The sequence below is a fragment of the Boleophthalmus pectinirostris genome, unplaced genomic scaffold (genome assembly GCF_026225935.1).
Source record: "Boleophthalmus pectinirostris isolate CB_2022bp ecotype Guang Dong unplaced genomic scaffold, ASM2622593v1 HiC_scaffold_11, whole genome shotgun sequence".
In the NCBI taxonomy this organism is placed as follows: domain Eukaryota; kingdom Metazoa; phylum Chordata; class Actinopteri; order Gobiiformes; family Gobiidae; genus Boleophthalmus; species Boleophthalmus pectinirostris.
The window spans coordinates 10331824-10346605 of NW_026570994.1; the positions used below are offsets into that span (position 1 = coordinate 10331824).

Here is a 14782-nt window from a genome sequence, read left to right on the forward strand (position 1 = left end):
ATGGAAGAATTAAAGCTACACACAATATGTTTTGGGGTATTTGAATTCATCTAATAGGCTCCATCTGCACATAGCGTTCACGGTTGAGGGTCTCCGTATGTGTCCTGCATTTAGGATGTGAACAGTAACGCTGAATTGGCAGGATCTGCTCAATACAATATGGAAATGTACACTCTCCAGTTATATAAGGGAACTCTCCAGAAAGTGTGTTGTTAAGGAAAGAATATTTGATAATATCTGCATATTATTTTTAAGTCTATAATATACACTTAAAAGGTGCACAATGTAAGGTTTTGGTTGAGGTCCGGAGACGCCCACGACGACCCCTCAAAGTGCCGTGGGCCGCACCGCCAAATGCTATGCCAGTTGGTTTGAGAGGATTCATGTGGTGCCCCCGCAAGTACTTGGTCCCCTACGTGCTGTGCGTAATGTGCTTAATGGGGAGCTACGGTACTGGTTCTGCCTGTTCCACAGTACCATATTAAACATGTCTACTTTACATGTATTCTATTACAGGTGGTTTATAGCTCAAAAACACCCAGAAAAACAGGTATTCTGACTGATCTGGGTTGCCTCTCCACAGATCTGACCTGTGACTTGGTCTGGTTTGGTTTGGTTTGCATGAAGAGAGAAAAGTTTAATGCCATACTGTGAAACATTCCAGACAATGCAACATCTCCATAGAGAAAGTTACACAATGCACTTTCAAGAGGACAATTAAAAGTTGGGTAAGTTTAGTTAAGTAAAAAAAAAAACTGTATATATTCACTCTTTCAACAGCATCAAATGAAAGCCAATGTAATGTTATTACTGTTATATTTCTCTATTTTCTGATCTATGTTATAAAGTTGTTACCTTATCACAAATCCTGTATATTTAGGCTGAGTTCTTCTCTCAAACTGAAACACTCTCTTCCACCTTGTGATGTCATGTGGTAATACAGGAAGTGCTCTACTATGTTTTTAACTCCACACACCTTCACTAGAATCATTTGGATGATTTCAGCCCTGGAATTTACTGAAAAAAAAAAAAAAAAAGTAGATGTTAAATTGAAAACTATTGCTTCATGACATCACAAGGTGGAACAGATAATTTTAAGCTTTGGAATCATAGACAGCCTAATAATGCAGGATTTCTTAAACATGTGTGAATGAAATAAAACAACTCCAGGTATGTTTTTGGTGAGGTAACAGCACTGTAACATGGCTTAAAGCTCACAAGAATCAATTTTGCGTAATATATAACCGTTAATACAATTGAATTAAATTTTTTAAGAGTAAAATACAATACACTGTTAAAGGAAAACATCCAGAAACCAGAGGGTCAGTGGTTCAAACTGTCACTTGGTCTCATTGAGTTAAGAGGCTTTGCAAAATAGTTTAGTTAGCCAATAGAAATTAGAAAATCAAACCAAGGAAAAGTAATTGGTCAATAAAACACAAGCAGATTAGCCAACATGACACCAGCACACTGTCTGACATGGAACCGAGGGTTACAAAAGACTAATTATAATCAAACTCTGCCACAAAAGGAGCTATTTTCTGAAAAAGGAAACTGATTTTGTTGTTTTGTTGCCTGCCTAAATTATTCACTTTCCATGCACACAGTGACAATCAGTAGAATTGGTGGAGTGGGCCCAGGTCTGCTCTCTCTAATGACAGTTAAAATCCCATACAACTGCGGATGGGACACTCCTGCTGCCATGGCAACGTTCTCGAATGTGTGTGTGTGACGGGACAAGATATGTGCGTGTGGCCACAGAGGTCGATGTGCTAATTATCCAACTGATTACAATGAGCGAGCAAGTCAATGGAGACAACAGAGTGAAGAGACACAGGAACTACAGCTACAAATAATCACAGCAGGGAGGGGTAGACAAAAATTAAATACAGTAGTAAGAGGAACGTTACTTTAAAATTATAGTGGGCTACAAGATTAATCAAAACCCCAGCGAAATCGCAGTTTGAATAGACATAATTCACAAATCGCAAAGTCTGCAATTTTGGAAATAAATGGTAAATGGTCATAGGTAATGGTCACATTTTTATACAGCGCTTTTCCACCCTTAAAGCACTCGAAGCACTTTACAACAAAGAAAAATGCTATAATAATATCTAATGAAGAGGCCAGCAGGTGTATGTGTTTGTATTGGGTTATTTTGGGCCACAGAACAGGCTAATCGATGGAGATGGTGTAGCATTAGCCTGAGTCAGGGACAATTGACTCCTCAGATTGACGACTCAATTCACACTTGTGCACGATCACTGGATGAGTGGGTTTACAATGGGCACGGACATGTCAATACACTAACCAAATACTGACATAGGATTTAGAGAGTGTGTTGCCAGTCTCAAAGATAAGTAAGATAAGTTTGGCCTTAAGTTCAAATGTTGTCAGTTTTATTTTATTGAAGTGATATGCATTCTGATTATAGGCTAGGCCAGAAATAAAATCAGTAATGAGACTGCGATTAAACCTATTATGCAAATTTGACTTGTCAGAGCTTTTAACCATGCTATGTCCCTCACCATTTACTCACCCAAATTTGAATTTTATTCATGTTTCAGCAATCTTTAATCGCTTATTTGCAAGACACCATTTTGCAGATCAACTCCCAATTTCACCGCCGCCAGCATACACCCACTGCTCTGTACTTACTTTGTTCCCCAGATTTATTTTCTTAATCGTCAGCAGCGTTGCATAATCATTTTATTACAAATGAAAAAAATAAAATAAAATCTTCTGGTCGCTAGAGTGATCTGCAGCTGTCCATCTGCAATGCTGACAACTCCACAGCTCTTTGTTCTTATGACGTTTATGGCGATGTCAACTCCCATTAGGCACTTTTTGGGTTTTCTTGCACAGACATCAGCAGATTTGTTTCTTTTATTGAGATGTTTTTGATCAGTATTGCAATTTAAAACATCCAAGTTGTAACATAACGATCCACGGGTGTCATAGATTCTACTTACACGAGCACAATATGTCTTCTTTAAAAAGTAGGATTCTCTTCAGAGTGCACATTGTAAACAAGTCCAGGAGCATTTGAGAGAAGATTGAAATATGAACTGATCAACTAATACAAGAATACATGAATTTCAAAACATGTTAATCGAGGTCTAAACTACAGATACATCAACATTTTTCTAAATATAGACCAGATATTTTGCTCTTTGAAGAGAACATTCTGTTGTCAAACTGCTGGAGCCTTGGAGATTTGATAATTGCCCTAACTCAAACGCAATTTAGACTCAATATATTATGCAGATTAATAACAACTTTTTTAATTGCTACTTTTTAAAATGACCACTATTCAAATAAGTTCATGCACTCAGTAGATTTCAGGACTCTGGTCCGCACCTTCACATTTATAATTATTTTAACTAGCAAATGTCTGTCAGTAACAAAATATTTTTTTAATTTAAAGGTGCACTGTGTAACTTTTCTGTGAAGGGTCTACCATCTGCTTGTCTCCGTCGTGATGTTATTGTTTTGCCTGGGATGTTCTGCAGTATGGCATTAAACAAATATATCTTGCATTTACTCAGAGATAGTTAAATTAAATGCCATACTGCAGAACATTCCAGGAAAAAAGTAACATTTACATGGAGTTAAGCAGGTGGGGGATCCTCTAAGAGAAAAGTTACACAATGCACCTTTAAAGATAGCTTTTAATTAAACCTGGAAATCATCTCCTTTGTATATCACACTGGTCACAACAGCATTACCTAAACACCACTTCCACTTATTAAAGCAACAGTTTTCTTATCATCTGCAATGAAAAGTAGTTAGAATCCTTTTACAGCTTGTTTACCATCTTGAATAAAACTTTATGAGTATTTACAACTTGGTTTTAATGAAAGTGCCACTACATCCCACATATTCTCCCCTCGCGTCAGATCCTCCACGATCTTTACAGCTCTGTGTTTGCTAATAACTAACAACGCTACCTAGAAGTTGTCTCTGCATTTGTTCCCATCTCTTTAGTGGTCCAATAATGTGTTTGGAAATCTCATAAATCACTCCCACAGTTTAGGTCTCCTCGGGGGTTGTGTAAGTACGGACCAAGTAGGATTCACTGCTCCGCTATTATTGGACCACGTCTCCAGAGCCCCCCCAAGTCCAATAGAAACATAATATGCGCTGTATCCATAGACCGCAATATCAAAGACATGTTTTTCTTTCCGCTGATGGGGGGACAATATAAAGATTTTAAACTGAATAGACAGTGGTGGAAATATATATACAGGGAATATGGTGGAACATAATATGGAGTTATGTAGAGCAGTTCAGTGAGTTGGGAGTTGCTATAGGCGGTTTCTTCAGTACGATATAGGAACATCATTATTTTACTGTTTAAAGAAGACCTATTGTGCTTTATAGTTATAATCTATGACACCCATGGATCTTTGTGTGTTAATATGGATATTTTAAATTGCAATACTGATCTAAAACGACTTAAATTTGCTGATTTTCACGTTAGAAAACTGTGGTGCCCAGTGGGAGCTGACAGCGCTGTAAACATCACCACAATAAACAGATATAAAAGTTGAAAAGTTGTTTGCCCCCTTGCGCATTTATTTCAACTACACAATGCTGCTAAATCCCACTTGTATCGCTGATTAAGTTTTGCATTAAAGGGCCCAAATCGCTCTATTTTCTGATCCATGTTCCTCATCAAAAATATATCTAGAGCTGTGTTTTGTTTCATTCACACATGTTCGAGTAATACTTTTTTAAATTTTAGTATTTGTCTGTCTACATCTCAAAAGCTAAAAATGCTGTTTCACCTTTTAATCATTTTTTATTTCTTGATTGACCAGGGTTTTTGTTTTGATTTGATTCTTGCTTAGTAAAAACAAGTATCATGAACAGAGTTTGCTGACTTCCGTGTGGTGTCCAATGAGAGCTGACATCACAATAAAGAGGTGTAAAAGTTGAAAAGTTGTCTGTCCCTCTTATGTACAGCTGCAGATCACGCATTTTTTCATTTGTACCAAAATTACTACACAAGGCTGCTGAATCCTACATGTATCTCTGATTAACTTTTGTATTAAAGGGCCCATAATCACGCTATTTTCTGATCCATATTCCTCATCAAAACATATCTAGAGTTGTGTTTTATTTTTATTATTTGTCTGTCTACATCTCAAAAGTTTTAATTATATTTTTTTTCTTTGATTGATCAGGGTTTTTGTTTTGATTTGATTCTTGCTTTGTAAAAACAACTAAAAGTGGCATTTAAAATTCCAGACTTTTAGTTATTACAATTTAGCTAAAAAAAAAAAAAAATTATAAAAAGTATTTCTCCCAAGTCTGAAATCCTCGCCAAACCACATTCTTTTCCAGACAGAGTATTGGACCTTTAGATTAAAATGCTGATCACAGACAATTTAAAACAATTCTCAAAATGATTAAAACCTGATTAATTGCAAAGCCCTGTACTGCAACCGTATTGAGCATACCAATGAACTTCCCTTTTGTTGTAGCAGTATAGACTTTAGCATGTGTGAAATCCTTGTTCACTCCTCCAGGTGATGTCTGTATAAATAGACCTGTAATAAGAAGTCATGGGGTTGTATTGTATTACTCATCCTTAGCACACTTACTCACAGCTTATTTCCTCCTCCACTCCAATAAAGTGCCTTTTTATCATGCTCTATTAAAATCCAATTTAGTCGACGGGAAATAGACTTACAGGTTTGCTCAGAGGAGAAGTCATATTGCCAGGTAAATGAATGTAATGTATGGGTAAAATATTAGAACGTTTGCAGGGTGGCTCGTTTGCTAATCAGTTAATTGCGCTATTGGTACTTTGAATAAATGGTGAAACTAATGTAAACATGTACACAGGATAAAAAAGTAGAAGGTATTTCATATTCAAACAGTTTTGCAAAGTAACTAAATAACCAAAACATGTAATAAAAAGTTATATTAAGAATGCCACTTTTGAGTATCCTGGTACAATGACTTAGTTAATTTGGAAGTATTTAGAATAGAGGTACTGTCCTGTAATGTGATAAAATAAATGCATAACAAATGGTCTAACAATAGTGCTGCTTTCAACTTTCTGCTGTGTTTTTTTACACTGTAATATAATGCAACTTGAACATGAAATTAACATGAATTGTTCAGAATACAAACCAACACATTTTTTTTTACATTTTTAAAATTTCAAATTCAATTTCAAGGAATAAACTGCGTGTATTAGGGATGTAACAATAACTGAAATATCGTGATATTGTATTGTCAAAAGTCTCCTAATAATATCATGGACTGTCACAATATATTGAACTACAAGTCTCTTTACTTAAATTCATTATTATGGTGCAATACTTGGATCAATACTTACTCAAATCAGTGAAGTTTCAATACTAGTTGCTTTAGTATCAATTAGCATCTGATTTCCAATAATTTTAACAACCCTAATTCAGATGGACTAAATATGGATAATGCTTAATAAGTCAATGCACAGTTCATTTTAAGTTACAAAGATATACATGATATTTTGAATTGCATTAGAACAACATTTTATATGAAAGCTTGTCCAAAACGCTCCAAATCAATAAGTGGATGAATACTATGAATATTATCATGGTAACAGCATAATGTTTGTGAGCAGCGTAATACTACCTCATTGAAAGCCCGTATTGATCGTAGCCTAAGATGCACTGGTTTAATCAGTGTAGCCTGCTTTACTCCACACTCCAGACCCATCTATTCTCAGCTCCACTCAGGAAACTATTGTAATCAACAAGTGACTGACACTGACCATCTCCACAGCTGAACTATCAGCCCCTTCAGCCATCTCCATCTCCATCTCCTAATCTTCTCTGTCCATTAGACTCCACAGATATATAGGATTTTCCATAACAACTTTACAACTCCTTTCATTGCAATCCTGATATCCCTAACTACCTGGATCTAAATACCACAATTTATCTATTTAACAACTCATTGCAGTTCATTCATTGTTTCGGTCCTGATGGAATCCTTGGTGTGGACTTGGTTTTTTGCCCTGTTCTAGTCTCACTTTAGTTTGTACAGTCCTAGATTTAGTCATAAAGCTACACTATGTAACTTTTCTGGTGTAGGGTTTGCCAGTTGCTTTTTCCATGAACATGTTACTGCTTTGCCAAGAACGTTTCTCAGTATGGCATAAATTATCCATCTTGTGTTCACTCAATTAGAGGTATTTTTATAGCTATAAAATTATGCGTTCTTACAGTGAACAGGGTCATCTCTCCACAGATCTGACCTGTAACTTTGTCTGGTGATGCACCTGTTTGTCTCCATTAAGATAGGGATGCCATATTTTGACACATTCCAAGCAAAGCAATTACATCTCCATGGTGATAAGCAGGTGATGTGCCCTCTACAGGAAAGTTACACGATGCATTTTTAATTTAAGTCTTGAGTTTAGTCCTGGTTTAGTCCTTGTCTAGATAATTTAGTCTGGGGTTTACTCCTAAGTTAAGTATTGGTCTAGTCCTGGTTTTGTACTGGGTTTAGTCCTGGTTTAATCCTAGTCTAGTCCCATTTCAAACATGGGTTTATTCCTGGTTCTAGTCCTGGTTTAGTCCTAGTTTAATTCTAGCTTAGTCCTGATCTAGTCCTGGCATAGTCCTGGTTTTGTCCTGGCGTAGTCCTGGTTTAGTCCTGGGTTTGGTCTTGGTTTAGCCCTGGGTTTGGTCCTGGTTAATTCCAAGTTTATTCATGGTTTAGTCTTGGATTCCTTCCTAGTGTAGCAGTATCTGATCCTGTCCAATAAATAGCACACCAGAGCCCCTCACCTGTGCGATGCTCATCTCCAGACTCTGCAGTAGCCGGTCCCAGCGCTGGGCGAAGCTGTCCAGGCGGGCCTCCAGTTTACAGGCCACGTCCTTGTTCACACTGGAGAGAAGGTCCTGACTCATGGAGCACAGCTTGTCCATGGTGGGCCTCTTCACCTCCAGCTCACTTTTTATCATCTGAAACCACATGGGAACACCTCGCACTTCATCTAACATATACTTATCCCTCTTTACGTCAATGTACCCATGCCAATACAGCAATAATATAGGCTACAATTTTTCTCTCTGTTATTGACACAAAATGGAGTTCAAATTGGAAAACAGTTGGTATGCTGACCACCTACAGTTCTAGAAAAATGATGGGTATGTTTTTGAATGTATGTGGTGGGACATGGAAGGATGAACTCAAGATATTTAAGGTCATAGATGATAACTGCAGTAACAATATATAATTTTCCTACCTGGCCAGTCAAAACAACACGCTTTGACAAAACTTTACAAAGATGTGTTCCTGACTTCAGAAAGGCGTGACTGACAGAGGAATTAACCAATCAGAGAAATGCATAATCCGTTCGTGTCAAAGATTTCTATTTGTATTTAAAGCATGATGCATTCAACATCTTTTAATATGTAAGCGATAAGACATATTGAATACTCACAGAAAGCTTCCGTTGACACGCCACTATCTCTGCCTGCTCCTTCAGGTTGGACGTCTTGATGGAACGAACCAACTCCTCCTTCTGAGTCAGCCATGAGTCAAAGAGGCACTGGTGAGAGATAAAAAAAATAATTTAAATTTTAATTTTAATTTTAATTTTCTGCTGACCCTAAGACCCCCTGTGTAGCCGATCTGTTTTGCTCTTTTAATTAGACTGATCAGTTAATCGCGTGTAATCCCATAATGTGATTTGGAGCCTCCCCACTCATTAATCACGCACAAAAGTCGATCTCTTGGTGATACATTTTCACTTCCTTTGACGGCGATGCTAAAAATACCAACCGCTAACGCTGCTAAGGACAGAGGACCATTTTCCATCGTAATTAGCGAGTCTTAAATTGTCCGGGAAGTGAGACGGCAGGTACATGATTTGAATGTGAATACTTCTATTTAAGACATACTTGTTCATTAGTGAAGTGTTGCCATTTGAGCAGTATCTCCTGAAGCAGAATCCAGCGCTCCTCTGTCCACCTGCAGATGGCTGCCCAGCGGTCTCCAAGCACCTGCGAAACATCACCAAACATCTAGTCATACCTGTGTTAATGGCAAGGTTAACATGCAGGCATTGTACAAGGAAGTTTTATTTTAAATATAGAAAAAGGGCACAAAAATCAAGAAAAGTTAAGTATGTATGTAATTGTACGTAAGTATTTATGCAAGTTGAAGGTCTTATATTACACAAAAATTTACTCCTGTAAGCTTTAAGTTATGTTAGAATGTTGTTACCTCTCAAAAACACACTTGGAGTTTTGCTTCATTCACACAAGTTTAAGTATTCCTGTATTATTAATCTGTCTATGTTTTCAAAGTACAAAACGCTCTCTTCCACCTTGTGATGTCATGAAATTATCTAAATAATTTTAGAGAAGGTGTATGGAGTTTAATGTGTAAATGAAACAAAACCCAAGTTCATTATAACATAGATCAGAAAACAGCATAATATGGGCGCTTAATTTGCAACTACACCTTTCAGTAAAATTTCTCTTTTAACTTTCCATACATTGTCCTTCCTTTTCTTTTCATTTACTTTGTCCTGCCCTACCGTGTTACTAAATATATCCGAATTGTTAGTGTGAGTTTTGTTATGTAAAAATGCAAATGACCCCAGTCCTGCCTACTGTATCATATGATTAATTAGGAGTCACTGGTTTCCACATTAACTGCTGAGCCCGGGTCTGCACGCCTGTCGTTCACTTCACTTGCACCAGTCATCCTCTGCTCAAATCCACCACTCTCTCGCTCCTCTGTTATTTCGATGGTAACGTTAGTATTCTGGTATAAAAGAAACAACGTCTATGTAGTTTTAATTTAATCAGTATTGCCTTTATTTTAGATTGTGTTAGTGCAGGTTACGACTGTATTTTACAAGTTAAAAGGACTAGCCACGAAGGATATATATATATATTTTTTTTGGCAAACAGGCAATATAGTTGGAGCGTGTGTCTATTTCCAATGAAGACTTAACAGCTATAATCACATATAATGGCAGGATTAAGTATAATTGTACTCTCTGTGTGTTCTGCTAGTAGTTAGGTGAAAATGTTTGTACACAAATAAGGTCATGCAAACTGTTGCAGTGTTTTGGCAGAGCTAATCAAGTTGGTTAGAAAGATATAGCTGTTTTCTACATTATAAAAGTCATACATATATTAAAGGGCCCATATTACGCATTTTGATCTATGTTATAATGTTGTTTCCTCATCAAAAACATACCTGAAGTTGTGTTTCATTTCATTCACACACAAACCCTGCATATTTAGGCTGAGTTCTTCTCTCAAATGGAAAATTGAATTGCCAATTTTCACTGAGCTGTATGTAAAAGATAGCTGTTTACTTGAAAACTACCACTACTACATCACAAGCTGGAACAGAGCATTTTGAGCTTTGGAGATGTAGTCAGACTAATTATAAAGGACTACTCAAGCATCTGTGAAGGAAAAAAATACACAACTCCGGGTATGTTTTTGATGAGGTAAAAGCTTTATAACATGGCTTAAAGCTCTCAGTAGTCAATTTTACATAATATAGAACCAAACACATGCATTTCAAACTTTCGCTATAGAAACTTTAATCCCACTTTCAGACTCAGCTCTGAAACACTACAACCTTTTCTTCTCTTCTCATGTTATATACTCCATAGAGGTGAAGTAGACCACGCAGTGGCTGTTTGTTTATAATTTTCATTTCCATATCAAATGTAATGTACTGAGCTGAACCGAATCTCATGTTACACAGAGCACAAAAACAATAGAAGAGAATTGGGTAGACTAAAAACAATTTTCCACACTTTTGGTTTCAGCGTTTGAAATAATACACAGAATTTCTCTTACACTATTGCAAATTAAAGGTTTGATAGTTCCCTGGATGAAAAAATACCTCAGCAATTTGAATGGAGCGCACAAGTGAATAAATACATAAATGAATACATATCGAGCAGAACAGGCAGTTACTGGACCTATTTTATTACTTTAAAAAAAAGCGGTGAGGTTTTCCAGAAAATTAAAACTATTGACTGTGGCGACATTCACACAATGTAGTTTCAACTTTACTGCAATTTTGTCTAACTGTTTTCTGAAATTTTAAAACTTCAGAGAATCAATATATTTTTGTGATCATTATTTAAAGTTAAACTTGGCTTGTCGCCACTGAGATTTTATTGCTTTGTCTGGAATATCACAGTATGGTATATTAAACCTTTCTATCTTCATGTAGACCAAATCAGACCAAGTTACAGGTGAGATCTGTGGAGAGGCAATTCCGCTCGCAGTCAGAATGTCTGTTTTGAGCTTTAAAACCACCTGTAATTGAATAAATGTAAAGCAGAGTATACTAAGGAACATTCCAGGCAGAGCAAAAACATATCCAGAAACAACAAACATGTGACAGAACCCCAATCAAAAAGTTACACAGTGGACTTTTTTTTTTTATGTAGTTGATGGAATATGACCCAAAAGCTGAAGAGAGGGATTGCAGATTAGATTTATCTCTCATTATCCAAGAACAAATTTTTTAAATTAATTGAAAATATATTTTTGTAACACAGATAAATTAAAAGAGGGGAAAAATCTTTCTAATTTTTGTTTTTAGAGTTTTCTGCCATATTATAATGTTATGTCTCAACAAAAACATCCCTGAAGAGCTTTTAGATGTCATTCATGCATGTTTTAGTAATTTAGTCTTTTCTCTTGGGCCCTATTTGAACCCTTCTTACGATTAGCTGTAAGATTCTGTCCAATGCTCCACTCACAAGCCTACATTACCCATGGTCCCACACGACAATTCTCCATAAATGTACAAAAACATGACACAAAACTGTACACAACAACTTGACAAACCTGATGTGATGTACAGTAGTGTCATTAGCGGGATTCACGAGGATTGTGTTGTGACAGTGCACTGAATGGGGAGTGACTTAGCGAAGGAAGGGGGGACTATTTTCTGTGAATATAGCATAGTGATCTAAACGTGTTATGTGTTAGCAGTTAATACACCATAGAAATCAAAGTGAGACATTTCTGTAAAGGCATCTGACTGAACCTACAGCTCACCCATTCCAACACAAACTCGTGCTCCATTACGAAATCACCTACAAACTTTTAAAGGATAAGTGAAAGACAGATTATCCAAACAGCGAGCGTAGAATTATGAAGAGTCTATTAAACGCCATAAAACTCCTGAAGCCGATCTCGATGATAAACTCATAAAGAATATTCATTACAGGGACCGAGCAGAGACCAAAGGCTGCCTCGACGCAATTATGTGTGTGGAAATGACGAGCTTGAATTTGTAATAGATTTTAAAGCATATTCTTTACTGTGTACGGGAGTTAACAAGGGGAACCAAGAGCCATGCATCAGAGGAGCAGACAAGCATGGAGAATGAGGGAAACTGGGGACTGACCGCAGATAACTTATAGGGTAAACAAAAGCAGGCTGACCAGGTCCAATGGGCTAATTACTGCAACAGGCCAGACTGAGCTATCTACTACGGAATCTATAGACCAGTGCACTCGGCTGATGGGAGGAGGAGGGAGCTCATCACTTATTTACATGATGGGGAGAGGTGGTTTAAGATGAGATGAAAATGCATGCATTAGTTACTATTGTGACTATGGTTCTAAGAGTACTCCAGTTCTCTAGTCATTTTCAAAAGTTGTATGATTGCAGGATAGGTACGAACTGTCTCATTAGTAAGTAAGCTTTTATTTATAAAGCATTTTTCATAGACATATGCCACAAAGAAGCTTTATAGATCATTATTCATTCACTCTATACTCGGTGGTGGTAAATTACTATTGTACAGCTGCCCTGGGGCAGACTAACAGAAGCTTGGCTGCCAATCTGCGCCATCAGCCCCTCCGACTACCACCATCAGTCACACACACATCACTTTCATACTAGGCAATGCGGGTGAAGTGCCTAAGGACACAATGACAGATTTTGCGACTGGCGCCCCACTGTGGCACCTGATTTTCTCAGCGGGCTCTAATCCAAGTACTAACCAGGCCCGGCCCTGCTGAGCTTCCGAGATCTGACGGATCAGGCTTCGACAAGTTGGTATGACCAATGAATGGTCAATGAATAAAGCATTTGTTCCTGATCTAGAATAAACCTCGTCTCGGTACTATATCTTTAAGACAGAGGCATAGGTTTGGTTTGTGATTAAAGCTGCACTATGTGACATTTCAGGAGGAAGGTTTGCCAGGCTTTATGTGGAATGCTCCACAGAATGGCTGTAAAATTTATCTCAGTTGAAATTCATGTTTTAATTGAATATGAAATGCAAGAACAATAGAAAAGTTACATAGTACACCTTTGAAAAGGCCAAAATTATGCTATTTTCTGATCTATATTATCATGTCGTTAACTCATCAAAAACATACCTGGAGTTGTGTTTTGTTTCTTTCACATATGTTTAACATACTAACCCTGCACATTTAGGCTGGTGAAACACACTGTTCCACCTTGTGATGTCATGTGGTACTACAGGAGGCGTTCCACTGTGTTTTTAAACTCCATTAACCTTGACTAGAATCGGTTTGATAATTTCAGCACTGGAATTGTCAAATTCACCTCAACAAAGGGTAAAATTTAGCTTTTAACTTGAAAACTACCGCTTCATGACATTTTGAGCTTTGGAGCAGACTAATAATAAAGGATTAGGAAACGTGTGAATAAAGCAACACAACTCCAGGCATGATTTTGACAAGGTAATAACATTATAACATGACTAAAACTAAAATGTGAGGAAAAGCATAATATATTGAATTTCTATAGGTGATTTAATAATACATCTCATGCCTCGCTTTTGAAAGTCAAAGTAACAGTTAGTAAAAGTGCAGCATTACATAATCTTACCTGCAGTCTGCTCTCCAATGCGGCGGTGGCGCTGTCCCCGTTGTTCTCATCCACCACCACCACCATGTGTGTGAGGGAGTTGACCCGCACCTGCTCCAGCTCCAGATCCTCCTGCAGCAGCTGTAAGCCAAACCACATGTACACATCCCATTAGCCACGCTAGCTACGGGGCGCTAATGGTACAAGTGTCAGCTAGCAAGAGGAGCTAATTCATTTGGGTCCTCCGTCACCCAATGGGACTCCAAAACAGAGAAAAAGTGAAGATGCAGAGCCATATTTAGCCCCAGGTGGCAAACTATAGTTACATAAGTTGGATGAAACTGCACTACGTGATATCTGAACCTACCCTGAAGCTAAAAGCTACAACAGTGCACTGAAAGTCATTGTATAGAGACAATACTTTTTCATAACACAAATTTAGCCCTGAAAGATGTTTGTGTGCGTCCATCCTCATGTGAATAGATTGAATACAATCCATTTAAAGCGACTATCTTCAAACTTATTTGATTTTTTTTTTTTTCAGATCACTCTCTTTAGGCTCACCTGTGCTCTCTGGTCTTCTTCTGCTGGGCCAGTGAGTGAGTGTGAGAATACAACAGGGATGGATCAGCCAGTCTACAGATGGTAGCTTTAAGCTCATGTACAGATCTCTGATAGCTTCATAAAATGTTGTCAAGTAAGCTATTCTTTTAATTTAAGTCTCTAAACAATATGAAATTTGGTGAAATCAGAAATAGCATGAAGGTTATCAATACACATTTAGGCCATATTTATACTGTATATACTAGTGTAAGCATGTGTGTTAGATTTACAACTATGTAGGAGTCTTATTTACTTTGGTGTAATATATCCATACCTCTTCACTTGATCACGTACAGCTGTCTGATGTTTTTGTCCAATGTATTCTACCCATA

General features: G+C 37.4%; 1 protein-coding gene across 2 annotated transcripts in view; it reads right to left on the minus strand.

Moving 5' to 3' along the window:
- dmd (dystrophin) overlaps positions 1–14782 on the minus strand; it is a 229785-nt gene that overhangs the window by 175988 nt on the left and 39015 nt on the right. For both annotated transcript variants that reach the window (XM_055164366.1, XM_055164360.1), the window contains exons 10-13: positions 13869–13988; positions 8913–9014; positions 8453–8560; positions 7794–7970 (exon numbers count right to left, since the gene is read on the minus strand). In XM_055164366.1, the coding sequence (XP_055020341.1) occupies positions 7794–7970; positions 8453–8560; positions 8913–9014; positions 13869–13988 (507 nt within the window). The remainder of the gene's footprint in view (positions 1–7793; positions 7971–8452; positions 8561–8912; positions 9015–13868; positions 13989–14782) is intronic.